The sequence below is a fragment of the Thunnus maccoyii genome, chromosome 19 (assembly GCF_910596095.1).
Source record: "Thunnus maccoyii chromosome 19, fThuMac1.1, whole genome shotgun sequence".
Classification (NCBI taxonomy): Eukaryota; Metazoa; Chordata; class Actinopteri; order Scombriformes; family Scombridae; genus Thunnus; species Thunnus maccoyii.
Genome location: NC_056551.1, coordinates 26,191,943 through 26,219,901, shown reverse-complemented (window position 1 = coordinate 26,219,901; position 27,959 = coordinate 26,191,943). Strand labels below are relative to the sequence as shown.

Below are 27,959 nucleotides of genomic sequence, written 5' to 3'. Positions count from 1 at the left end.
AGTCTTTGTGCTGTTGTTTCACTGCAGGAATAATAAACTAGTCTGACAAAATAAAGGAGCAAAACTTGTAGTTATCAAAAAAAAAAAGCTTCATTTATTGTGCAACAACAATATTATAGTTCCAGTGAAGTTCCTGTTAGGAAAACTGCATGGCAAAAAAGAAGCAGTGCAAGAATTTCCATGCGCAAGCGTCGCTCGAAGAGAAAGAACAACCGGGCTGAAGACGGTTTGACACTGTGAGAGAGAACGAGTGAAAGTACTGAAGACGTGTGCTGGTCTGGATTTTACAAGTGGCTCTAATCTAAAATTCACTTCAATTAGAACAAAAAAAACATAAAGCGAGAAAAGTGACGAGTAGGAATGGAAAGTAAACAAAAGGAGAAAAAAAACAAAAAAAGGCAATTTGATTCAAGTAAACAAACATTTCCTTCAAGTTTAATAATTTGGCCCAAAAATAAGTGGTAACAACCTACTTATAGAAGAAAAAAAACACATAAAATGCACCAAAATCAAAATCTCTTAAGTATAAAAACATTAAATAAATACATTTTAAGCCATGTCAAATGAATAAAAACAACCTCAAATGGCAGTGATATTTCCCCAAGTGGATGAATGTCTCTGCTGGAATCGCTCACATGTAATCTGGAAACATTTAAAAAATGTTACACCTGAAATATGGCGAGTAAAACATATCATATTAATATTTCTGTGACTCTAAAAAAGTAAACGACTGTACAAATCTGTGTCTTACTAAAAATATACTCCAGAAAAATTGCAATATCTTTCAGACATATAAAAAAGTATCCCCGAGTAATAACGCGTATAAAAAAGAGATGCTGTGGGAGTCGCTGTACAGACGGGTTTATGGCACACGGAGAGAGAGAGACGGAGAGACAATCAGTGCTGTGTATTTAAAAAAAAAAAAAACAACCCAGACGCTGACGGTTGTTGTAGCGTCTACACTGACGTTAAAAAAGACAAATGTCGCTAGATGTTAGCGGAGGAGCGGAGGACGTGGAATCTCTTCAGAGTCATGCGGATGGATCCCAGCTCACGGTTCAGCCTCTCCAGACGATTCTCTAAGGCCACCTGAGGAGATAATAGATTCATCAATTGATTAATCAATTAATTTAAAGAATGAATCAGCCAACTGTTTTAGTAACAGAGAAATGTGAAGATTTGCTCAAACAAGCAGTATGAAGACGTCGCTGTGTCATCTTATTATTTTTTTTAAATTTTATTTTAGTGCAGAATGACAGGACGACAGCTGCAGCTATTAATCAATAAAGCGATAAGTTGATCGACTGAAAATTTATTGGCAAACAGTTTGATAATTGAACAACCATTCTAGTCATTTTTAAAGCAAAAATGCCAAAAATTCAGTGGTTGCAGCTCATTACAGTCTTTTAAAAACCGTAACTACGATCGCTCACTAACCTTCACCCTGCCGTTACTATGGTAACCATGACAACAAAGGCCACCTGACTTTGAGTCAACTCAAATTCATTTAAAGAGCACTTTTAAAAACAACAGGATTTGACCAAAGTGCTTTACAGAAAAATGTAAAAATACAGTTGAATAAATAAAACAAAACAAAATAAATATAATATATAATATTCATATGATATGCTATAAAAAAATATTAAGGAGACTCAAAAGTTATTCTATAAAGGTGAATCTTTAGCTGGGATAGACGGGGAAGATCTGATGGTGAGGGTAAACTGGTCCACAGTCTGGGAGCAGAGATGGAAAAAGCTCCACCAGTAACGGTCAGAAATAAGTGATCAGAGGATCTGAAGAGTCAGAGATGGAAGCTGGTGCCAAACCACTCAGAGCTTTAAAAACTAATAAATAAATCAATCGTATATTTCACTGGTAACCAGTGGAGGGAGGCCAGTACAGTAGAGGGGTGATAGACAGACACATAGAGGACTGACGGACTCCATAATACTGTAAGAGGAGTTTACAGCAGTCGATACATGAGGTGATAAAAGCTTTTACAGTCAAACTGTCTGCAGATCACCACAAGAAAGAAAAGGTTTTATTTTTTCCACTGATCTCATGTGGAAAAAAGCTTATTATTTATTTGTTTCTCAGATTTTAGTGCAGGTCAAAGATTCCTGAAGACACCCGGACCTCTGACATGTGTGATATCAGAAGGTTTTCTGTTCTCTGTTAAGGAAGTCATCACTTTAACCCACAACATGTGTCTCTAACCTTTAAATGATCGTTTTAACTAAAACCTGATGTTGTGATGGTTTTGTGAATCACAGACTAATGATGTGGGACCTCTCTCTCTCTCTCTCTCCTCCCAGTGTTTCCTGTCCCGCTCCACTGACTCAATTTCCCATCATTTAGGGAAAAAAAGCTCTGGAAATCATCTAAAATGCCCCCAAAACATATTTCATGAAGGCAAAAAAAAAAGCCCTTTTAAAGAAAAAGTCAATTTCCTCCCCTGGTTTGAAGGTGATGTCCTCAAATTACTCACCTTCAAACACCACAGACATTAAATTAATGATTATACATAAAAAAAACAACAAAAAAGCAGCAAATCCTCACATCTGAGAAGCTGGAAACAACAAAGGTTTTTGCTTGAAAACGGAAACTTAAATGATTAACAGACGACTGTAAATTAAAACAAACAAACATGTGAAACTGAAGATCATCTGTCTTACCTCATCTAACCGTGTCTGTAGGCTCACTCTACCGCCCGCCCCGGGCATCCGGCTCAAAGCTGCCTCGATCTGCGCTCACACACACACACACACACACACACACACACATAAAGGTTAATAATTTACTGACAAAGTAAGTAAATAAAACTTTATTTATATGGCACAGAGAGAAAAAGAGAACAAGAAAAACAGAAAAACAGAACAGAAAAAAAACGTACAATATGTAATTTCAGCCGCTAGGGGTCTCAATCAAAACAATAACAAAAGACGGAGCGTGATGACGGTGTGAAGTAGCAAGGGATCATGGGAGTTGTTGTCTTCGTTGTTAAGTAACCAGCTTCACCGGGATAGGATTACTCCAGTGTTCATCATTCAGGATGTTTTTACCCGCAGAGGTCTCCTCCTCTCCGGAACAAACGGACCCGGAGATTACAGGTAAAAACACTGAATAAAGCTGTTTCACCTAAAAAAAAAATCAGTGTCTCTCCGACGATGTACGGCGACCACCGGACGTCCGGTACGGGCTGTTAGCCGAGCTGATGCTAACACTTGTTCGGTTTACTTCTCTTATAATTTATAACTCCAAAAACAAACGTACACGCAGATTAAAATCGTTAAAATACTAATTAAAGCTGTTTCACCTAAAAAAAAATCAGTGTTTCTCCGACGATGTACGGCGACGACCGGACGTCCGGTACGGGCTGTTAGCCGAGCTGCTGCTAACACTTGTTCGGTTTATTTCTCTTATAACTTTAGATCCAGACGTCTGGTCGGTTTCTCCCGGGAGCCGCAGAGGTCTCCTCCTCTCCAGAAACAAACGTACACGCAGATTAAAATCGTTAAAAATACTAATTAAAGCTGTTTCACCTAAAAAAATAAATATTTCTCCGACGATGTTTGGCGACCACCGGACATCCGGTACGGGCTGTTAGCCGAGCTGCTGCTAACGTTTGTCCAGTTTATTTCTCTGATATCTTAAGATCCAGACGTCCAATGACTAAAATCCTTCTTCTGGCTAAAAGATATAGTTAAAAACAACCTAAATTTATCATGAAAATGTGGCTTAAAACTGAATAAAAGTCCATTTATAACAGTTTGTGTGGAACAACCACAACGCCGATGTATTATCTTGTATGTGTGTAAGTTACTCTTTGGTAGACGCCATTATAGCGGACAAACACAGCGCCGCTGTATGCATCTTGTGCGTGTTTACTCTTTGGTAGAGGAGGTATGACGCCACTGACATGCGGCCAAATGAAACGGTCCGTTACTTTGATTAAATTACAGATTTCTCTGAGTTTGAAAATTGTTGGAAACATTTGGGATAAACAAAATACATAACATAGGTCTAGTTGTTTTTACATATTATAGCTTTAAAAGATTCATACAGACATAAACAAACACTTGAAGTTATTGAATGTTATAGAAAAGTGGGTTTTTAAATGTTTAAAACAGGGAGGAGGGAGACTGTTCTGAAGTCTGAGTGTCGTCTTTGGTTTCTAGTTGGACCGTACGGCCGACAGGTTGTGGTTGGATGACATAAGTGACCTCTCGGTGGTGTAAGGGCTTAGTAGCTCGGAAATTTAAGCCTGAGATAAACCGCGTAGAGCCTTATAAGTGATTAAAAGAATCTTAAAATCAATCCTGAACTTCACTGGCAGCCAAGTCGGTCAGTCACAGTTAATATCTGCTGAAACAATTATACTGATGAAACAAGCAGCACACGACTGAATGAAACTGTTTTACAGGACTCATTAGATTTGTGTGTGTGTGTGTGTGTGTGTGTGTGTGTGTGTGTGTGTGTGTGTGTGTGTGTGTGTGTGTACTGTACAAACGGGGGAGGAAGGCTTCCCAATATGACCGGCACAGATGAAGGGGAGGGGAGGATTTGTGGATATGAACTTCCTAAAAATAGAAGTAATTTAGGAGTGGTATAAAAACAATGAAGTCCGTGTTATGTAAGAGGTCCGGAGGGGATTACAGTTGTACCGTCGAGGCCTGTGTGTGTCAAGAGATATGCGGCTTTTTAAACTGAGCCGCTTCACTGCTTTTCCTGCGTCAGAGTTAATAACGGACGTCCTGTGTGAGGCGACTCTGCGACGCTCTTTGTCCTTCAAACCGAGCTCGTCTCACCTGCAGTTTCTCCTGCGTCAGCTCGTCGAACAGTTTCTCGGCCTCGGCCAGCGAATGCAGTCTGTCCAGGAAAAGGGGGGCCGTGTCCTCGTACGGGTCCTGCAGGTCAGACGATCCGCCGCAGACTCCCAGCTCCTCCCAGCCCAGCTGGGAGTTTCCATCAGGTGGGATCAGGCTGGCGGACGACTCCAGCTGCTGAACGTCTGAAGGAGAGAAAAAGATCAAATCATTTATTTATACTTCTGATTAAACATTTGATCAATTCTTTTCCTCATTAAGTTTATTATACAGGAGAATATTTAATAAGCTACTTTTTTTATAAGCAATTTAGTAGATATTTACAAAGATTAAAGATTTAATGAGCTCAATCAGTTCATCTGATCTGATTAAATTGCAGCTAAATAAGATCTGATGGCAGGAAATCAGATATTCATCCTAAAAGAGGAGAAGTTGTTTGTGAGGAAATATAAAATAAAAAGTCTGATCTCAGCTCAATAAAAAGATCAGTGATTATGAAAACTGTTATGAAAATTGGAAAAACTCGGATATTAAACAGATAAAAACAGAAACAGGCACATTATGAACAGAATTACTGGCTGCTTTAATCAGAAGACGCTTAAAGTCAAATAAACACTGAAGCAGGAGGCGACTGAAGGAAACATAATGGTACAAATATGTAAATAAATAACAGAGGAAAGAGATCATAACTACAACTTCCCCTTACAGGAGAGAAGTTCACTCACTTGTTGTGGTATGACTGGTATTTTATTGTTGTTTTACTGTTTTTACTTTCACGACTTTTCTCTATTTGTGCTTCTGTTACACGACATTTTAGCTCATCCAGGTCACCTGATGATGACGTCGTGCAGGGAAATTCAATGTGGCGTCATCCTGTAATTTCCACGTGTAGCCGCTGTCCAGCATGTATCAGCATATTTTTAATTTGCTGTGACTTTCTTTACACAGTCTCTCTCTCTCTCTCTCTCTCTCTCTCTCTCTCTCTCTCTCTCTCTCTCTCTCTCTCTCTCTCTCTCTCTCTCTCTCTCTCTCTCTCTCTCTCTCTCTCTCTCTCTCTCTCTCTCTGGACCTGGCTGTGTGTGTCTGATTCAAATTTCAGACGTAATTTCCTTCCACATCTTCTAAACAGGAACTCTCTGATATACATCTTGTATGAGCATAAACACACAATTTTCAGCTGTTTTCTTTCATTTTACAGCCACAAAACTTTTTGCTGTGTTTGGCAGTTTAGAGCCTAAAAAAAAGGTTGTAAATCCTTCGTTAACATCCTCATGTGTCTCCCATATGTGACATTAATAACCAAACCTTATCATTAGCAACTAAAACCAGTGGATAAACATTTAAAAGTTGCTTAAATACTGGTTCAACTGGTTTTGTCCTGCAGATTAAAATGATCTCAAGCATCAAACTGAACATTTTGGTTTTCATGATGTTGTTTTAGGGCAGAAATAAAAAGACAAAACACACAAAACAAACCAGAAGATCAGAACCAGGAACCAAAACCTGATCAGAGCAACGGTCGAGAGGTTTCTTAGATATATTACCGTCGTCTCTGTCTGTTGACGCGAACTGGAGTCTCTTCTTGGGACTGCTGCTGTGGAATGAATGACGCCGCTGGTCAACTTCTCCATCAAACCTGCAGACGGAGCACAATGTCATTTATTTATTTATTTTAATGAGTGTAACGCAGAACATTCAGAGCCAAACTGCTCATGTAACCTCTTCATCTTTTTATACTTCAAGAAGCTGCTTGTCTCTCTAATGTCGGGGATATGTGGTACGATTTTGGGATGTTCCAGATGAAAGATAACAAACAAAAGAATCGTAGCGATATCTTTGGTCATGGCTCCAATGTGACTGCGGCTACGACCTATCAACCAATAGGAATGCAGCATGAAATGATCAACTGGTGCTAAACCCAATGATGGAGGTAAAAACCAGCAAAACGAAACGTTTGGGATCCCAACAAAGAAGAAAATCTTGTTGAGTCGTGGCAGCAGAAGTCTTGTTTGATGTAGCATGAAAAGCTCGACTCTTGCTTCGCTTCATCGTTTACCACTGTAGCGGTGCAGATGCATGACGCACGGCGATAACGTCTTCTTCTACAGAAAACGGTCATATTTGCAACAATGCATAGTGCACTTTATGACAATTTCTATGTGCAATATTTGCAGTATCGTGGTATACTTTATGACCTGTAACTACTTTTCTGTCGTGAAGGTTGGACTAGCAAAGCAGGAATTTCATTGTATGGTGTACACGTCCGTCTTTACTGTGCACGTTATAATAAACTTCTTGAATCTTGTATGTTGACTTGTGTCGTAGCTGATGACGATCAGGTTTGATCATCGTACAGTCTTCATACATCAAACTCAATGTCGTAGCCAAGTTTATTAGATCCATGTCACAGTGTGGTTTGCAATAAACTTATAAGACTGCTGAAATCTCACAGTCTGTAGACTCAGTCAGCTGTTTATAGATCACGCTCAGACACTGAATTTTAACAAGCTGTGAGTTGTGTGTGACCTGGTTTAGATTATTGTATCTGCTGAGTAAACAAAAGGTTTAATGTGTGAAGTTGCAGCAGCAGGATGACACCTTGCAGTTCATTTCAACAGGCGGTGTTTTACTGAAGACACATGAGGACTCGTCTGTCTGCTGTGATGTCGTTAACATCTTTAAAGCTGCAGCTGCTGAGAAAAAGCTCAGTCGTACAAAGACGTGACAGTCGTGATGAGAGGCAGCTGTGTCTTTATACTGAGTAACCTCATGTACTCTGCTGTAGTTAGACGACGGCTTTCACACTGCAGAGATAAGAAATTCCCACCAGGACCGACAGAGTTAAACACTTTGAATAGAAGCAGCCACCAAATTTAAACTTTCTGCATCTCTTTACAGTCCTGAAAGCAAATTCATGTTCCTCCTTTCTCACGCTCTCTTCTTCACCCCCAAATCTTCACTGTATTATCTGTTCAGCACTTCTCAACAAGGCAATTAAAAGGGCTTAACGTAAAGAATAAAAAGGCATTAAGACAAAATATCAAAGAAATATAAAAAGACACATTTAAAGAGAGAGAGGGCGGGTGTGTGACTGTTGCTGCCACACATAATGTTAGCTGTGAACGTAACACTGCAGTGTGAGTACAGTTTAGGCTATTTGTCAGTGAATAAATGCTACTGTAGCTACATGTAGAGATGTTTCACTAATGTTTCACTAATCACAGCAGAACTGGTTTCAGGTACTCTGCACCTTTTAAACTGCAAACTGCCTTCAAACTAGATTGTTTTAATCCACATCAGAGCTTTTAAAACTTAATTATCTGATGTTTTTTATGAGTCTTTTAAACTGTTTTATTCATCACTTGTTGACTGTGGTTGTTGTTATTTGTGTGCTTGTCTGATTAAGAGTGTTGTTCTCAAAGATCTCGATCTCAACGAGGCTACCTGATCAAATAAAGTTTAATTATTAATAAAATAAAAGGTGACTCCTTTTCAGTGAGAGCAACCCTCATCTGTCAAAAGGATAAAGCACCAAAAATCGACATGTACGTTTATTAAATCTTTTTAGTTGAGACAGACTTTATTATTTATTTATTTACAGACTACCTGTACATTTCCCTTCTTCTTTACTTACTTTACTTTAAACTATATTTCATTGTATCTGTAAAAAAAAAGGCCAGCACCACATGGACTGTTCCGCCTCCACTGAGTAGACTGCTGTTAGCTTTCAGTGTTCAAAGATTAAAGCTAATCAAGTTCTAAGAAAGGTGTGACTGTCTTTAGTTTGGGCTGTTTTGTGCGTACATCGAATTGTAAGTACTCTTAACGTAGTTACATGTATATTCCTTCTTTACTAAGATGATTTTGCTGGGGGTTTTTTGTTGGCTGTTACTGCTAGTCATGCTAATTATGCTAGTTTTAGTTTACGTGATGTACAAGGTTTTCTTAGCCTAGTCTCTTTGTTCCTTTTTTTTTTAGAAACCACACATACATACATGTACCCCCACACCCTGTAAAACCACTTTTCAGCAATAAACTGCAAACTGGAACTTTGGACTAGTCGTGACTGGATAAGTCACTTCCAGTGTTTCCTCTATATTCATCGCCGCTGCTAAAATTTCAGATGATCATTAATGATTTTCTCTCGCACACTGTGCAACACTCTACATTATTGTGGATTTTTTAAAAATCATCCTCATTCTCTTCGTTCCTCAAAGGACATCTACGTGTTTTTGCAAGAGTAGCGTTGCTCAGTTAACGAATAAGGCAGTGCGCGCGTGTGTGTAAATGTGCGTGTGTGTAGTTGCGCGAGCGCAGAGGGCGAGCGGCAGAAACGTGACGTGAACACGAGCGGAGCAGAGGAAAAGTTTAGCAGTAAATTGTCAATCTGGCAGTAAATGTACAGTAAAGACAGTAATAAATGCTGCAGCTCCTCAAGAAAATACTCATCTATCGGAGGGGGTTAGCCCCGAAGTTAGCAACAACAGTTAGCTTAACTTGACCAGGCTCACTTAAGGTGGACGGACTTTTAAGGTGGACCAGCAATTCTCATTTTAGCGTCAATCTCACTTATTCATAATAGTTTCTAAATATTATAATAATAGTAAATGAATAATCCATTTATTTTCCACACACACACACACACACTCAGCTATTTAAAAAGTCCTTTATAATAATTCCTACACATATTTATAGCCTCAACCATTATTATTGTCGTTTCTTTAACTTCTTATTGTCTGCTAGTTGCTATTTTACAGTTGTGTTTCATCTCATGTCATATTAAATACTCCTCTCATGTTATTCTGTATGTTTCTCACCTTTTGTGCAGGTGTTCTTCTCTCGGCATCAAGTGACCGAAAGCGGTGGAGTAGTTCTCGCTGGGGCAGCGTTTAGGGCTGGATTTAGCAGACAGAGGCATCAGTAAAGTGTCTCTTTTTGCTGGAAGGAAAGAGAAGAGCTCACCATTAATTAAAACATTAATACACCCGTACAACATTAATTAAAATCTCTATTCTCCAGAGTGTTGTTTTTAAGTGATCCACAAAAAAAAGATCCTGCTTTTGTTAGAGGGTTAAGAATTAATCAGCTTGAGTGTTAATTTTGATAAAACATGAAATATTATTTACAATCTCAGCCTCAAATACATTTATGCACAGTATCAAATATACTATTAAGCATTTCTCCTCAAATAAACAACTTGAAATTGTCAGCGGATTACTTTTATACTGTGAAAAAACCCTGAAAATGTGATGATTCTCAGGCAAGTTCCTTTTTTTTCTATAATTCCTAAGCAGATTTATGGATGTTAATTCACGAGGCACATTAGAGAGGAATAGAAAATGATATTCTCGGGAAGTGTAAGTCACACTGAATCTAAAAATACATGTTTCATGTCTGCGTGCTCAGAATTGACTGGGTAATGACTCACAGGAGTACGAGTCTCTCCCTCTACAACCTCCTGATTTGAATATCTGTGGTTTAATTGGTCTAAAATGTGATGTTTTAACGAAGAGAAAAGGGCCACGAAGGGTTGGCTGACAGCACGACTGCAGCTGTGAATAATGGCTATGAAGTCTAAATATAATTCATTTTATCTGCTGTTACATTCAGTCTTCCTTAATTAGATTTTCCCAAAGCACATAAGGTGTGTTCAATCGCTTCATTCACAGGGACGTTGTGTTAAAAACATGGCGTCCAGGTGAGTGTGAGACGACTGGGAGTACGTACTGGGCGTAGTAGCTGTGGGTATGTTTCGATGTGCTGGAGGAGGCAGTGAGGAGGATCTGTGGCCCTCCGGAGACAGACTCCTCTGAGCTCTAAGCAGAGCTGCAGCGCTTTCCGCTCCAGTACGACTTTTCGCTCCTCCTCCTCCTCCTCCTCCTCCTCCTCCTCCTCCTCCTCCTCGCTCAGCTCCAGCCACCACGACTCCTCCAGGTTTAGACACATCGCTGTCTGCCTGAAGCACGACACGCTCCTGGATTGGCTCTTTGAGTCTCCGCTCCACAAACCCGACTGTGGTCCTCTGAGGGCCGACCCCTGCGGAGAGAAATCACACAGACACGACGATATCGAGTCCAGTCTGAAGGTACAGAATGAAGAGAATCAACACAAAGATATAAGAAATCTGCCTTTCATCATTAAACAAGAGGAATATCATCTTCATAACCGTACGTCCAATATGATTTATCTTCACCACAGAGAAACAGAATTCTCCCTTAAAACTTGTTTTTTCATTAATATATTTAGAAAAGCAGAAATCACTGAATATTTGTGTCTAAAACTTAGCAGCTGGACAAGAAACATGTGAATGTGTTTATCACACTGACTAACAAGAAAAACAAGAACCATGTTTGGTATTTATTGTGCAAAAAAAAACCCCATAAAATATTAAATCACATGTTGCACCTGAGTGTTGTAATATATGATATGGAATATTTATGTTGTTATATGTTTAACATATAAATAAACTGGGAAATATATGTATATATATATATGATATGTATATGTGGTTCTCCAGTAGGGCTGAAACTAACATTTTCTTGCTCAATTTAGTTGTTTAGTCTATGAAATAAATGGATGATTAAAAAAATGTGAAAAATGGCATTCACAGTTTCTCAGAGGCCACAGTAAAGTCTTCCATGTGCTTGTTTTGTCCGACTAACAGATTAAAATGTTAATATATTCAATTTACTGTCATTTATGATGAAGAAAAACAGCAAATCGACACATATGAGGAGCTGGAATCATCAAATATTTGGCATTTTTGCTAGAAAAATTACTGAAAAAAATAATTTTACATTTTATTGTCAAGCCAAATTAATCAGCAACTGTTTTGATAATCAATAACAAGCTCTTTTTTCCAACTTAAAAATGTCAGCCATTCACTGTCAAATATGAAGATTTGATGCTTTTCTTTGTCATATATGATAGAAAACTTTTATTTGAACGTTTCCTTTGGCTGTTGAAAATTATATCTTTCACTATTTTATAGACAAAACAATTAATTAATAATCACCAGATTATTTGATAATGAAAATAATCATCAGTTGCAGCCTTAAAATGTCAAAAAGCTGTTTTTCATGACATGAATGCAAAGTAACACTCCAGAAAAATGATTCTGGATTCTTTAAGTTTACAGTAAACAGATTTCTGTTTCCTCTTTGATACTAAAGGTTTTACTGGGACTGAACACTACCAGCAGCTACAGTAGAAAACTGTCTGCCAGTCTCTTTACGACACTCCAACATCTCACACTATAAAACTGATTGCAGCCATTGTTCCCTTTCTGCTGGTGTTACAGGAAACAGTGACTCACTCACTCTCTTGCTTTCCACTTGTTGGAGCACGAAGACTCTCCTTTATACTTCTAACAGTTTATCCACATTCCTTAAACTGAGATTGTATTTCCTAAAAAAAAAAAAGCATCTAATCTTCTTTTGCTGAATTTGTCTTCAAACCTTTTTTATCTCAAAATCCTGACAAATGAAACTAGATAAGATACAACAGCAGCGTTTCTAAATCCAAACACAAGCCCTCGACAGCGGATGTAAAGTGTAAAGTTTTGGCAGTTTGTTGGTGTTTCATGAGTGAGTGTGAGTCATACTGTGGGTGTTGGAGCTGTTCTTACAGGGGGCCCGGCTCTCTGTGGCTCTGGTCTCCTCCAGCTCTATCAGGGCCCTCATCATAGGCGTCAGAGCGCAGGATCCCTCCCTCCGACCTCCGGCGTCCCGCTGGCCCGCGCTCTGCTCCTGGTGTCTGGGCTGGAGCAGAGACTGTTCACACTCTGGAGGAGAAGCACACCTGCAGAACAGGATCTCTTAAAATACTTTAAAATCTGAGCCGACTGTAGTTGAAGACGTATCGACAGCGAATAGTGACACCTACCTCCTGCTCCCTGATGAGGTGTCCACAGAGCTCCCGGTTCCTGACGACTGATCGTTTGACGTATACGGCGGCTTCTTGTGCTTACTCGACTGGTTGTTTTGAGGGAATGATGGTTTTCTGCCGCCGTGTAGCTGATCAGAGAGAGAGCAAGGTGACTTCCTGCGGGTCACGTCCGGCTCTGGTTTGCATTTGCTGGGCGACAGCAGCAGGTCGGGATGATGGAAAAGACTGCAGACATGATGAGAGGAAGTTTAAGATCTGGCGGTTATATCTGTATATATGCACCTGTTTTTATACACAAAGTTCACAAAATCTGCACAAAAAAAAAGTCAAAATGTCTCAAATAAGTTTTTACACTTAATTAATACATGAAACAAAGAGAAATATCATATTTCCATCATGTTTTCCATCCTTTGAGGTTCAACTGGTGTTCTTTTAATTATGTCGTCGTCTTCTGCGATGTTTTAACGACACCAGAAAATGTTTATCTTGATGAAAACAACTAAACGATAATAACTATTTGGATAATAAACTAATCGTTTCGAGAAAAGATGCCAAACATTCATTATTTCCAGCTCTTTGATTGTGAAGACTGTCAACAATTGTGACGGACATTTTTCACACTAAAACAGTAAACTATGTGTGCTGTCTTAGCCTTTCTTATTCATTTTCACTACTTTAAGGATTCAGCACTCTGCTTTATTATTGTGAGTCGTATCATATTTTTCATGACGGGTATTTTTCACGTTTCTGACGTTTTATATACCGAACAAACAATCTATTAATCAAGAAAACAATCAACAGTTGTGGATGGGAAAGCACATTAATTCACATTCTCCTTTGCTGACACCCAGATCTGTAAGAGAGACAGATGAGCAGGACGTCGAGGTGCTCACCCAGCTCCAGAAGGTTGCGTGTTACTGTGGGAAGCGTATCGTGCTCTGGCCTGGTTCTCGTGCTCCAGCTGCTTCACCTGAGACTCCAGCTTGGAGATAACTCTGAGGGGACAGACGGTGACAAACTCCATCACAACATGACAAGATACAGGGAGACAGGTGCTTAAAATGATTATTATCATTTTAAAGAAAGGGAACATATCGTGCTTTTTGTCATTTTCTGTTATTTTCATACTGTTAAACAAGTTCCAAAACTTAAGTTTAAAAAAGTCAACAGTCAGAGCTTCAGCCTGCTCGTGAAGCTTTGTTTGCAAAGTGACCTCTACTTCCTCCTCATGATGATGTCAGATTGTTCGCACATGCCCACAAACGGCCGTCTGTCCTGTAGTCTCTGTTGCTAAGGTTGTTGCTAAGGTTGTTGCTAAGGTTGTTCACGTTGTCCACTCTCATGTTTCAGATCAGATTTCAGCTCAAACATGTACAGGTGTATTTGAGAAGTTTATTGTTTGTTTACGTAGCCTCCTGAGTCGGCCTCCTGAAGCTGACCAATCAGGACAGAGTGGGCTCATCAGGAGGCGGGGCCTTAAAGAGACAGGAGCTAAAACAGCCTGTTTCAGACGGAGGCTGAACTGAGGGGCTGAATAAAGGGCCAGTAGAAGATAAATAAGGAGTTTTTTAACTGTAAATCTTGCAAAGATATTCCAGTAGAGCCCCAGAATATAAATACAGACCTGGAAATGTGCATCATACGTCCCCTTTAATAATACAAAATATACTGATCCAACAATGTTTAATAATTGTAGATTAACAGCGTGAGAAATGATACAGACAACATGAAGAAGCTGATGTGGGTCTGCGACTCTGCTGCAGAGAAGAAATGTAAACAGTGTAGTAAACTCTCACTGCAGAACAGAACAGTAACACGACCCCAAACTGACCTTTATCTTATCACTTTAGACTCGTAACAATCTTAAGACATCTCTAGCTGGTTCGTGCTCTCGCAACGTGACTCCATCAGGTCCTGGAGCCGCCAATGTTCCTGCATATCTTACTGCATTTTACACCCTTTTCCATTCTGATGGTGTAACATCTATTTGGTGTTCTGGCTCTTTGACTGATAGAATCCCTGGAAAGATCCTCATGTCACTTTTCACAATTTATGTGTCTTTTCTGGGCCATTTTTATAGCTTTCGTACTGTTCTTCTACTTCTAACACGAGGGAATTGACTCATTTTAAGAAATTCTTACTAAACTTCTGTCCTAACTCAACCTGTCTTTTGTCATTTTGCTCCAAGGATCCTCTGACATGCTCGGTGTGTTTGACAGATTAATAACTTTTCACATTTTGCTTGCTTCAAGTTTCCTTCTTAAAAAAAAAGCCACTTACAGGCCTCTGAACTGCTCCATCTTTCTTTTCTGCACTCCAGGTTTTCTGTTTCAGTGCTAAAAACCCTCCTGTGATATAGATATCGATGTTTAGTGAGCCGTAGTTCACCGTCTGTCCATGAATCCGCTGAATTGACTTGACAGACTTCAATGACGGTCCATGCCCTGCCTTTATTGGTGCCAATTTGCAGGCAGAGCTGAAACCGCAGAGGAAAGTTGCTGCGTAGCGTCAGCCAATGCTATTATCTATTTTCGACAGCAGAGAGACCATCATTACACTCTATTGATTAATCCTCTCTTCTCCATCCACCCTCTTTCTGTCTACCAGCCCTCCGCTGCAGCTCTTTTACAAAACTGCTGGAGCCGGTCGGTGAACAATGTGATGCCGTCTGACAACGATAGAACTGAAACCAACAAGCAGACTAGTTTTCTTTGCCAATACAAGACCTCAAATGGACAAAAACATGAAGATATGGTTGTCGCTTTGTGTCTGATGAGGTTTTATTCACCTGCTAACAGACCTGCTAGATGTTTAAATGAACATTGACAGACTAGTCAATCAGCATATATTAGAGCTTCGGCCTCGTGACTCTCAGCTCGAGAAACGTCAATCAGGAATCTATAGAATCTCAACGAGACACAACACTAATTGTCATATTTGCACACAGCTGCTGGACAACTGATCGACTCACCTCTTCAGGTCGGATATCTGATCGTTGGCATCGAAAAGTTTGTCATCTGTTGACAGCAGGTTGCTCTGTAGAGACAGAAAACGCTTTGAATTAAATGAGGCTGGAAAACAGCTGAAGATGAAGGTTGAGTGATACGACGATATACGTATACAATCATACGATATCAGTTTGACATTTGGCCAAACTGTTTATACCAATTACTGTCATATCTTTGGGTGTATGTTTATGAGGACATCTTAATCTGCAAGGTATTTAATTCACTGGCTAAAAACAGACAGTTTCTCTATTGATTCTTCAGAAAATGTATTATATCACCATATGTTACAATACGATTATATAGACTGTGATTGAGGATTTTATCCATGTAGCCCAAACCTTGTTGAAATTGGTTGAAATGGATCTTAAAGTGATCAAACAATGAGGTAAAATGCAACATTTAATATCCAGTAGATCCATTACCTTCAGTCCCTCGTGCTCCTTCACCAGAGAGTCGTATTCTCCGAGCAGCTGAGGAAACAAAACAACAGAAACCTCAATCATGACGCCAAACATCAGCCAACTGTTGATAGAGGACTATATAGAATGGAAGAAAACCATCATACGCCTCCCAAATTTCAAAATAAATCCCCAGCATAATTAAAAACATATATTCAAAGCAGCTATAATCAATATTTTTAGATTAACAATGGATCACATGACTATTTGTATGTACTCTGAGCTTCCTGAGTGAGTGTTTCAGCATTTTACAACTAATTGTTTTGGTTTTTATGAACAACTTTACTGTTTTTGGTTCACTCTCAGCGCTCTCATAGCGTCGTTTTCAGAGAAAAAGCTGTAAAAAGCTGCTGTACACTTCCTGCTCACAGTTAGCTGTAGACTAGCTGGTGAACATAGTGGAGCATTTAGCAGCTAAAGAGCCAGATATTTCCCTCAGGAGTTGGTAGAGAGTTAAAAACAGAGTTAAAAGAGAGTCCATTCCCCAGATGGACTGAAACACGACTCCTAATGAATAATAATGTAATGAAATTTGTCATATTAACAGGAGACGATACAATGTGTCAGCGTCGTGTTTACAGCTTGTTTCTGCTGCCATCAAGTGGACAAAAATGTCAGTTACAGCAGGTTTAATGATCCCCTGAATAAACCTAAATGACTCTGGTGCAGTTGTTCCAAATATAATTAAAGATTATAGAGTACATTGACAATATAGTATTACTGCTTGGGAGAAAGATTTAATATAAAAACAAGAGAGTAAAGGATTTATGATACTCTTAATGTGTTTTTACATGAAATTATTTTATATTCTCCCTCTTTTTATCTTATTATTCTTAATCTTATTTGAGTGATTTTATAGTAAATATCATGATTATTTGCTCTTTTTTAATCACTCACTTTTATGTGAAGTACTTAGTTTTGCCTTTAAGGAAGAGCTATAGAAACAAGGTTTATTTTTAGTATTATTATTATTATTATTATTACAAGCTTCCAGTGATGAAGGGAACTGTAGAGATTTTCTGGAGGTACTTGTGATATTATCATATTATAAACTTTCCCACAGGCCACCCGGACTCACATCCTGCAGCATCTTGTACTCTCTCTCCCTCCTGTTCTCCTTCTCGTCCGACTCCCTGCCGGCTTTCTGCGCCGCCTCCTCCAGCTGTCGTACGCGGGTCTTCAAGCGAGCCGCCGCGGCGTCCTTCTCTTTGCCCGAGCGTTTGCTTTCTTCGAGTCGTTGCTGTAAGGACTTCACAGTGGCGGCCGCTACGGCGTACCGCTCCGGCCATTCTGCCTATTGACAAAAAGTCACATAGAACATTGAGGATAACGGTTGGATGTCAATTTTATAGCTTTCAGACACAACATGTGAGTTTGTTGATGTCCAGCTTCTAGTTTTTAATTGTCTAGGTTATAAAATATTGATCCGTCATCACGAGATCCTGTAATTAGGCTTCCTGCAAGTTTTCCTGATGGATTAATTACAAGGTGTTTGCAGATATCAGAGAGATGTTTTTAATGATTTATAGATGCTTTTGAAAAACAAACAAAACAAAACATGCAGGAACATTTCTGCTGACAAGTGGCATAAATTAATTGCAGATTTTTAAAAAAAAATTTTATTAGGAGCCACAGAGAGGCCACAACATGAGCGGGAACTTAAATTATAAATATCTTTTCTATAGTCGGATTAATTTTAAGTATCTTATGAGTGACAATATTTTTGTCTGGTATCAGAAAAACAACCGTCTAAGTTACAATTAAGATTTGATTCATTCAAATCTGTGACAATTTAATTAAATCTTTAACTTCTCAGGCCTGATATTCATTAATATTGAAGCTTTTTAAGTGACTGTTGACACTGTAAATAAAAAATGATCCATAACTGATGATGTGAAGTGACTTTAGGTTTTTAGTCATTTTATGTTTTTGTAAATAAAACCCTTTCCATGATGAAAGTACATTTCAAATAACTGAATATTTGCATCGATACATATGTATATTTATACATATACACAAAAACATCACAGATTTGTGTGTTACATTAAGACAAACAACTATTCACAAAAATAAGTCGTCAAAAAAAAAAACAAATTGGAGGGTTTATACCAGTTTTTTCTCCAGCGAGCTGTTTGTTGCCACTAGTTCTTGAATATGATTGGTTGCTTCAGCCAGAGCTTTCTCTAGATGGTTGCACCTGCAGATTAAAAGAGAATCACAGTATTACAAAACAAAATAAAATGGACCAGAAGGTTTGTTTAATTTCAACATAATTCAATTATTTTTTAATAATTTGCATGACTGCATCATATAGAATGGATTAATTACTGCGTTGCTGCCACTAAACTCATGTTTCAGATGTTCATCCGCTGGTAAAATCTCTAATATAAAGTAATGCAGAGAAACACACACACCTCTCTGTGAGAGCCTGGTTGCTCTTCTCTAAATCCTGAGGCAGATCTCTGAGTTTGAGTTTGTCTCGTAGGATTTGTATCTCAGACTCGTAATATGCTTTCAGATCCGCCACGTGTCGGGAGTGTTTCTCTCTCAGGTTCTGCCTCAGTCTGAGGAAGAAAAAAAAAAAAAAAGAGGAGAAGAAGATGAATGAAACTGAGGATGACCTCTGTGGAGGATGTGATATTACTGCTGTATGTTACACTCACAGAGAAAGAACAACAGGATCCTCTAGTGATGAAGCTCTCTCCATGTGTGGACTGACTGCGGGCCCCAGAGTAGCACCAGAGGCTGAACCAGGCTTCAGAGTGCTGGTGTGGGTGTGACTGCCCTCTTCCTCACTGGCTAAGGGGGCACTGGCTCTGCGTTGCTGGCTGGCTGTGTGGGAGCGGTGCTGGGAGGTAGACAGGACCGCCGGGGACGGGTTTCCCCACGAGCTTTGCACCTTATAGGGGGAAGGTCCGGCAGCCGAAACACTGGAGGTATCAGAGATGCAGTCTGTATCTCCAGGGTTGGGACTGCCCTCCGCCATGCTGTCAGGGGTCACGGGGGTCCCTACTCTTGGGTAGAGGTGAGGCTGGGTGGCGAAGGAGGGGCTGCTGAAGTGAGAGGGCGACGTGAAGCCGGAGGTACGGTCTGACTGCCGCATGTTCACTGCAGGGTCCAAAGTCAACACCTGCAGCAGAAAGAGGGAGACTATGAGTCAGACGCTCAGCTGGAGACTCACTGCTGCATGAAGCCACGTGACTTACCTGCGGTGACGAAGGGCTGGAAGTAACAGAACCTTCCCAGTCTGAACGTTTACCGTCCGCTCTTTGCTTGTTCTGATAGATTTCTCTGAGAGACAGCCGAGGCTCCTGAGATGGAGTCTGCAAGAGACGGAGATAACACGTCTAAGAGGAGAGGTGACACGAAGCAGCAGCCGGTAGATTTCAGAATATAATCAGCTAATCTCCTTTATTCTATTCCAAAACACTTAACGGAAGAGTAAAAGTGGACATTTTTGTAGTTATTTTAGCCTTTAGTTACATGCAAATGTTGAAAAATAAACCTGATAAGATTCCATAAAGGATTAAAAATGATTCTTTAATGGTTTTGTATTTTGTGCCACTGTAAAGAACTGTGTTACTGTAACTCACAAGACTCATGGAGGTCTCTTGCAGGAGGAGGTAAGCGCCGCTGTCAAGGCTGTCCGGTAGCGGGTGATACATATCACTCTCGTTCAGACGCCAGTAAGTCAGGCCTTCGACAGAGAGAGGAACGTAGAATGATTCAGACTTTATACAACTTGACAGAGATGATTAGTGACTTCAAACAGGGGCTGAGAGCAACAGATATAGCTAGAGGCTACCCTAAAAACATTTACCAAATCAAATCTTTGCTACTAAATATCAAAACAAGCAAATCAATTTTCACAGTTCACCACATTCAGTTGGTTTCAATGTTAAGAATCTGTTTGTGTCAGTCGATGAATCTTTTCTGAAAACAGGTTCAGTGAAGCAAAAACTCTAAAAAATCCAAAGCTTTGCAGTTTCATAAACACACTGTAAGAGTTAGAAAATAAACTATGAGGCATAGTATATTTTTACTCTCTGAAGCAGACAGTTATGTGCTGCTTATACAATAGTAACACCCACCTGAAGTTGTATTTTTGTGGATGTAACCTTTGAAACTGATTCGTCAAGTGATGCAACACTAATGATAAAAGGGCAGTTTTGCCAATTTGTTGCTCAGTCATAACTATCAAACACACTCGTTATATTTATGAAACGTTTCAGGTAATAAAAAGTGATATTATTCAATTTCCCCTTATTAAATATGGAGAAATGGTGCAATAGCGCCATCTTACTGTCACTTGTGGTAACTGCAATAGTGCTTCATCTTTTATAAAAACTTGTATTGTTGTTGTTTTAAATCTCTACACTGGCTGATTCTTGTTGTTCAGTGTTTTGTCTGAATCAGTGAACTGTTACCTGATGCCTCAGACATCAGACTATCGCTCCTCCTCAGGGGAAAAGAGCTGGACGACGGCCCAGCCGCTCGATGCTGAAACCCAATAGAGAGATGAGTGGATTAGATTCAGCAACAGGGATGTAATTAAGACAACTGCAACAGACAAGTGCACTGAAAAACTAAAACGCTACAGATTCAGGATGGCAGCAGCGTTACGAGGTGGAGAGTTGTACCTGGTCCTGGGAGTCTGTGCTCTCCGGGAGGTTTTGTTTGTGGGGTTCTCCGGGGTTGCGTTGCTGCTCCTGGTACTCGGAGATTTGGGATGAAGCTTGTCCTGTTTTACACTTCCTGGGTCTGAGTTTCTGCCTCTGGGCCCATGAAGTCAGAAGCTGGCTGGCGCTGCAAACAGAACATATCAGGGTAATTTCTCGGTAAGCCGTATCCTCTGAGGAGTTTGTGGTTTTAAAGAACTCAAACATACCCAGATGTTCTCTGCTGGTAGACCGACGGGTTACGTTCCTCCACTTCAAGAGTCGTCTTGTTGAAGAAATCCTGCTGGCACCCAATCGTAGTGGTCTCAGTGTCTTCCTGGAAGGTAGAGGACCAGTGATGCTTCTCCCTCCCTTGACCGCCATCCTCATCTTCCCCAGGAGACCCGGTCTGTTCCAGACCTGTTTCCCAAACGGACAGAGTCCCGTAGCCGCTGCTGAGCACTGTGGTCGCCCGTTCCTCCCCCTGGTTGGCGGTCTCCGATCTCTGGAGCGGAGGTGAAGGGGAGCTAAACGGGGTATGTGCGGGTGCTGCCAGGCTGTCATTGTCACTGGGTACGTTTTTGGGGACCGCGCAGTCACTGGAGATGAGGGGGAAGATATAGTCCTTTGTGTCGGTGGAAGTTTTGGTCACGGCAGTCGGAGAGAACTCTGCGTTTGGCTGGATGCTGCCCTGCCGGTTCTGGAGCTGAACCAGGGCCTTAATTTCATCCTGAATCAACTGAAAAAAAACACATCATTGTTTTACTGTATAAACAAACACTTAAACATTTGATAAAACACGACTAAATGCAGGTTTACCTGTATTTGGCACTGGTATTGTTCTTGCTGAGCGAGTATTTGCTCTTGATATTGCTTCTCGACCAGCTGAAACAGATGCAACCATCGACCCTGGTGCAGAAAAATAAATAAACACGTTGTCATTTACCATCATCACTCACAGCAAGACGTTAATCTGCAGTGGAACAGCTGGGCGAGAGCCAGGTTAATATTAATCACCGTCAGTACGCTCATTGACATTTCGTATTTACCTCTGACCTTGACTTTCATCTCTTGCTGCAGAAGAAAAGCGGAAACATAACTTCTAACATATGAACTGGCGTGCAGGGCCTTGAGTCAACACATTTACATGCACACATTACCTGGTTATTTAATCAGAGAAGTCTGGTTACACAAGTAATCAGACGCCTTTTCATGCACTGTAGAAACCTGGTTACTATAAATCTTAGCGTACATTCCCCCGACCTTATTCAGGAAGCCTTACTGATTTATTTTAAAACATCCCTCCACTTGAAAATGTTCCCCTTTTCATTCCTTCACTTATTGAGCTTCACTCTGCAGAATGATGGATGTGCAGAGTTTGTTTTCACATTCATCTCTTCATCTGAGCTCACCTTAAATCTGAGTTTAGCATGTAGATGTATGAGCATGAATTCGTGACATCACAACCAGTTTGGAGCCAATTGTGGTGGAAAATTTTGGTGGAAAAACCATAGACACAAATTACTATTCCAAGCAGTAGTATTGTAGACATCTTAAATCGTGTCTGGGGGGGAATCTGTAATTATTGTGGTGATACGATACACTGCATTGTGTGTGTGTGTGTACGCTAGAGGGCTGTCGCAGTGAGAGGACAGACTCTACTGAGTAAATAGCTTTTTCTCCCAGCACGAATGTGTCTGAACTGAACAATGAGATGTTGAGTGGTGGACTTCCAGAGGCTCTACAGACTACTTTCAGCATCCCCTGGGCTGCGAGGGTCAACATAATTTTGTAATCCGCTATTATCAACGAGGGTGCGTGCAGACCATCTGTGCATCCATGTGTACAGACACCCAATGCAGTATAAACAGAAGAAATATAAAAGTGTAAAAGCTACTCTAACCTTCTTTATCACGAATATAGATGGTCAAGAAATCTGCTGTCTCCAGGAGAAGTCTAAGTGGGGCAATCAGGTTTCTCTAACCCCCTACCCCGATTGCAGAAACCAGGTTTCTTGTTCCCATGATGTTTAAGAGGTCACGCACATGTGCATATGTGTATTTATAAAAGGGACGAGCGAAGCAGCTGTGCACCACGGTGATGTGAACAGAGAGGGAGAAGTGATATACAGGGGAGCAGTAATTCTCAATCGATACTGCCTGTATAATAAATTCCCAAAGACATTTTAATAATCAGAGAAGAGCACGTCTCTCCTCAGGTATGTAAACTAAAAGGCCTCCAGCCTAATGAACAGTGCAGTGAGGTGCCTCCGCGATGTAGATCATCACAGTTGTCTGTTCTCTGCAAATCACATCCTGTGTCTAAAAAGATCAGCTGCAGTGTGGTGCTGTGTGGGGCGCCGGGGTCTGTGTGTGTGTGTGTGTGTGTGTGTGTATGTGTGTGTGTGTCTGAATTACTGTCAGGTGTGATCTGCACAAAAAAAATAAAAGTGACAGCTCAGAAATGAGGCTGCCAGCTGCCAAATGCAGCGTAGAAAAAACAAGAACTGCCACAGCGGATAACCCCCGACTTCATCTGCACATTCTACAATAACTATTGTCTTTCTGGTCAGGCAACGTTTTCCCCACCTCACAGTCCTTCCAGATCTCAGGATCTGTCTCTCCGCTGCTCTGGATCTCCTGCACCAGGGCTCTAAGGGTCTCCAGGGAGCTCGGGTTGATGAACGGGAGGTTCTTCCCTTGTTCAAACGCTTCGTCTGTGCTCAGACACAGACTCCTGCAATACAATCATGGTATATTAAATCACATAATGTAGCTAACTGTTGTAATATATGATGTAGTTATAGATACATGATTCTCCAGTAGGCTGCTACTGATGATTATTTTCATTATTGATTCATCTATCAATTATTTTCTTGATTACTTGTTTGGCGTTGCATCACCTGATCGTCTTGTTTTTTGTCTGACAATTAGTCCAAAACCCCAAAATATTTACTTTACAACCAAGAAAAGCAGCAAATTCTCAATTTTAAGAACCTGGATCCATCAAATGTTTTGCATTTTTGCTTTAAAAATTGCTAAAATGATTAACTGATTATCAAAATAGTTGCCAATTAATTAATTAAGTGATTAATCAATGCAGCTCTATTCTAGGATAATGCTGAATACCATTCTAGATGCTAAAATATAATATAAAACGATATAATGACCAAATTAATTTGTAAAAACTACAATAGACACTTTGTCTATTTATCAAAACTCCTGCATATTTTTTAATTGTCTTAACTAATCATTCTGGGGTTTGTTATTGCTGGGACTAAGATTTTACTTATTTATTATGTATCTATTTATTGTTCATTGATTACATGTCTGTGAGTACCTGTGTACTGACTGTCTCTGGCATAGATCTGTCTGTTATTTGTTTGTTTGTTTGTTGTTTCTCATGCATGGTCTGGGTACACTGACAAACTGAATTGCCCTTTCGGGATATATAAAGTTGTCTGAGTCTGAGTCTGAGATATACTCAAACTTGATGATGCATCTTAAAAATATAGACTGGACACTCTGGACAAATATGACTTCTAGCAATTCATACAAAATAATCTTCTATAAATATAAATGCTATTAAATTTTAATCTATTTCCTATGAAGTTGAAGGAAAACTACAACAATAGTCCTTCACAGGAGATAGATAACATTTTTAAAAATTAAAGTTAACATCATTTATATGTTTCCTTCTAAGAAAACATGCGTCTCCAGTCTTTTTATTCTCCATTGTCTGCGTTTACAGTTCCTGCACCTGATCTTGTTGCATGCTGGTGTGATGTCCATGGGCCGGCTCTCCACAGTGCCTCCTGTTGTTTGGGAGGTTGTGTGTCTGCCCTCTGACACAGCCAGCCCCGAGGCTGATGTCCCCTCAGAGGACACCAGAGAGGTCTCGCTCTCCTTACCCCCATCCCCGTCAGCACTGGCATGGCAATGGCTCAAAGCCCCCGAGCTGGACACATCCTCAGAGATACTGTCATCTGTGGACATGTTTATGGGCCCATGCAGAGGGGGTCAGTCTGACAGCTAGAGACCAAGAGAGAGGAAAACAACAAGTAGTCAGACAGAAAGCTATGAAGCCTTTTAAATCACGCTTCTTGTTGTTGTCCAGACTGATGTGGAAATAGAGTCTTCCAAGCTAACAGCTGGAAATGTTGCTCAACTGTCACAACAATGGAAAAAAACATTAATAAGCCAGCTACTACTGATAATAATAACTGTATTTATGTAGCAGTTTCAAAGCATAAGAGCAAAGTGCTTTCCAGATTTAAATGATTTACAGAATTTAAAAAAACAGAATCAGACACTCATGTAATTCTCTCCCCTATGTGACAAACAAGAAGGAACATTAGAGCACATATATCATCCAGTAATGAGTCCGTAAATAGAACAGATGAAAGTGCAAGAAATAAGTTCATATATAAACAACTGAGATGCAAATAAAAGAAATTAGCTCATGTAAAGCAGATAGAACGCCGGTAAAAAGAAATACTAAAGATGATGAGACTAAATAAAAGCACTAAAAGCATTGTGATGACAAAAAATTAAATAAAACAACATAAAAATATAATATTATACAAAGGAAAAATGAAAGTGATATGATAATGTCAAAGGAAAACATTGTTAAGTTGTTAAGGCTGTCTTGTAACATTTAGTAAATTTCCTTCTGGGACAATAAAGTCTTATCTTATCGTATTTCTGATCTGTTATCAACATTCAAGAGTGAACCAAACATCAACAATACCAGATATAACTATGTGTTATGCATGAGTGTCAGTTTTACGCTTTAGCACCCATTTCCCCTTGTCTGACTGTCATGTTCTGTGTTTGCTGTGTGTTTGAGAACTTGTCTGAACCGGCTCCGTTTGATTGAGACGCTAATTAACTTTGACAACTAGCCAGTGTTGGAAGAAGTATTCAGATCCTTTACTTCAGTAAAAGTACCAATACAACTATGTAAACTCCATTACAAGTAAAAGTCCTGCATGAAAAGTAAAAGTACATAAGTATTATGAGCTTGATGTAGTTAAAGTATTGCAGTAAAAGTACATAAGTATTATGAGCTTGATGTAGTTAAAGTATTGCAGTAAAAGTACATAAGTATTATGAGCTTGATGTAGTTAAAGTATTGCAGTAAAAGTAGTGGTTTGGTCCCTCTGACTGATATATTATTATATATGACATTATTAGATTATTAATAGTGAAGCATCAGTGTTAGAGCAGCATGTTACTGTTGTAGCTGCTGGAGGTGGAGCTAGTTTACACTACTTTATATACAGTTAGCTAGTTTAGTCCAGTGGTTCCCAACCTAGGGGTCGGGGCCCCTCCAAAGGGTCAGCAGATAAATCTGAGGGGTGGTGAGATGATTAATGGGAGAGGAAAGAAGAAAAAACAAAGTTCTGATACACAAATCTGTTTTCAGTTTTTGGACTTTTTCTCTAATCTTTGATTTTTGCTGAAATATTGGATCATTTGAACATTTATTGAAATGAAAGCATGTGAGAAGTTTAGAGGGAAAAATCACTATTTGGTGGAGCTGTTAACAACTCATAGACATGTGAAATGTGACCCCGACTACACACTGCTTTTTGTAAGACGTCAAAAGCCAAAAAGGTTGGAAACCACTGGTTTCATCTTTAACAATGTGTTGTATTTTAAAAGCTTGTTATATTATCCATTGTGTCAAAATCTTCATCTGAAAAGTAACTAAAGCTGTCAAATAAATGTAGTGGAGTAGAAAATACAATATTTCTGAGAGGAAGTATAAAGTAGCATCACATGGAAATACTCAAGTAAAGTACAAGTACCTCAGAATTGTACTTAAGTACAGTACTTGAGTAAATGTACTTAGCTACTTTCAACCACTGTACAAATGTTAAAGCTATTCTGTCAGTGTTACGCATTAGCACCCACCACCCCCTGTCTGTCTGTGATGTCCTGTGCGTGTGTGCGCGTGTGTGTATATGTGTGTATATGTGTGTATGTGTGTGTGTGTCTGTGTGTGTGTGCGTGTGTGTGTCCGTGCGTGAACTCGTCTGGACTGGCTCGGTTTGACTGAACCGCTAATTAACTTTGACACCTATCCCTCAACACAAATCTACACAGCACAGACAGATAGCATAGGCTAAGTTATCGTGCTAACACGTTAGCTACAACTACCGCTAAGAACAGGTTAGCAGGCTAGCTGAGTTAGGCTAAGTTGGTTTATTACAGGTTTATAACAACAGCGTAGGCAGATGACATTACAACAAACACAGCCGAGGATCAGATACTGTTTTACAGGAGAAAAAGTGCCGCTGTAACCCACATTAAATAACAGTTAACCTACCCGTTGACTTGTAACATCGTCTCATCCATATTTCTGTGAGAGTAGCTGTTGGCTAGCTGGTTGCTGGTTGGCTGCTGCACTGCACTGCGGTGATATCTAGCTGCTGTAACGGACGCAGCCTGCCTCGCGATTGGTCAAAACGCAATCAAAAATACTGCGCTCTGATTGGTTGTCAGTCTCACTCTGTGTTTCTATTGGCTGCGCCGGGAACGAGGTGTACACATCTGTTGGGACAAAACAAGCTGACAGAGAAAACTTGTTTTTCGTGGCAAAATTAAAAAATAAGGCGATCCGTCAACTTTTTCTTGTGTATATATTTCTTATTAGCATTTCATAATAATCTAATCATATTTATGGGGATTCAAATCATACTATTTAAACACGGTTAACGTAACAATATACAGTATGTCTCCCCTAATTCAGTTTCTACACTGAATTATCAGCTATATATTGTAAATCTTTTAATTTTGTCGGCTAAATTTTATATTCACAAAAGCAAATTTACAGGTAAAAAGTTGAACTTCTTGGTTTTCACAAATGAGGTCAAACAGTAATTGATTCAATTTGATTTTCCTCGAATCCAAAGGCTGTAAAAACTATTAACACCTGTTTTTTGTTCAAAATCTTTGTATGAACTATAACTCCCCTCCCTTTTTTATTTCTCTTCTGCAAACCGGAAGATGAATATTTTGATACTTTGTATGTTATCATTTTGTGGAAGAAGACATTTTAATTGTTTTATGTATCAATAAAGAAAGAACAAAAAGAGAAGTGCAGCGACACTAAAGC

The 27,959-nt window shown here is 39.7% G+C and overlaps 1 protein-coding gene across 3 annotated transcripts; it reads right to left on the bottom strand.

Annotated features, from left to right (window-relative positions):
- Positions 1 to 77: 77 nt before the first annotated feature.
- On the bottom strand, positions 78 to 27,278 carry LOC121885370 (M-phase phosphoprotein 9). 3 transcript variants are annotated; one of them, XM_042394759.1, is made up of 24 exons: positions 27,171 to 27,278; positions 24,597 to 24,868; positions 23,426 to 23,573; positions 21,657 to 21,746; positions 21,068 to 21,576; positions 20,820 to 20,985; positions 20,607 to 20,679; positions 19,773 to 19,876; positions 19,386 to 19,502; positions 18,843 to 19,309; positions 18,594 to 18,743; positions 18,289 to 18,376; positions 17,258 to 17,473; positions 16,144 to 16,191; positions 15,685 to 15,749; positions 13,607 to 13,708; positions 12,711 to 12,938; positions 12,430 to 12,626; positions 10,554 to 10,862; positions 9,643 to 9,764; positions 6,371 to 6,458; positions 4,809 to 5,011; positions 2,676 to 2,744; positions 78 to 1,089 (listed from the first exon to the last, which is right to left on the bottom strand). In XM_042394759.1, the coding sequence occupies exons 2-24, from the start codon at positions 24,830 to 24,832 to the stop codon at positions 988 to 990; spliced, it is 3,897 nt and encodes a 1,298-aa protein (XP_042250693.1). In that variant the 5' UTR covers positions 24,833 to 24,868; positions 27,171 to 27,278; the 3' UTR covers positions 78 to 987. The 3 variants fall into 3 exon arrangements, with proteins under 3 accessions (XP_042250693.1, XP_042250692.1, XP_042250694.1); XM_042394758.1 differs by having other exon boundaries at positions 6,371 to 6,462; positions 9,644 to 9,764; XM_042394760.1 differs by having other exon boundaries at positions 6,371 to 6,462; positions 9,644 to 9,764; positions 12,454 to 12,626.
- Positions 27,279 to 27,959: the final 681 nt, after the last annotated feature.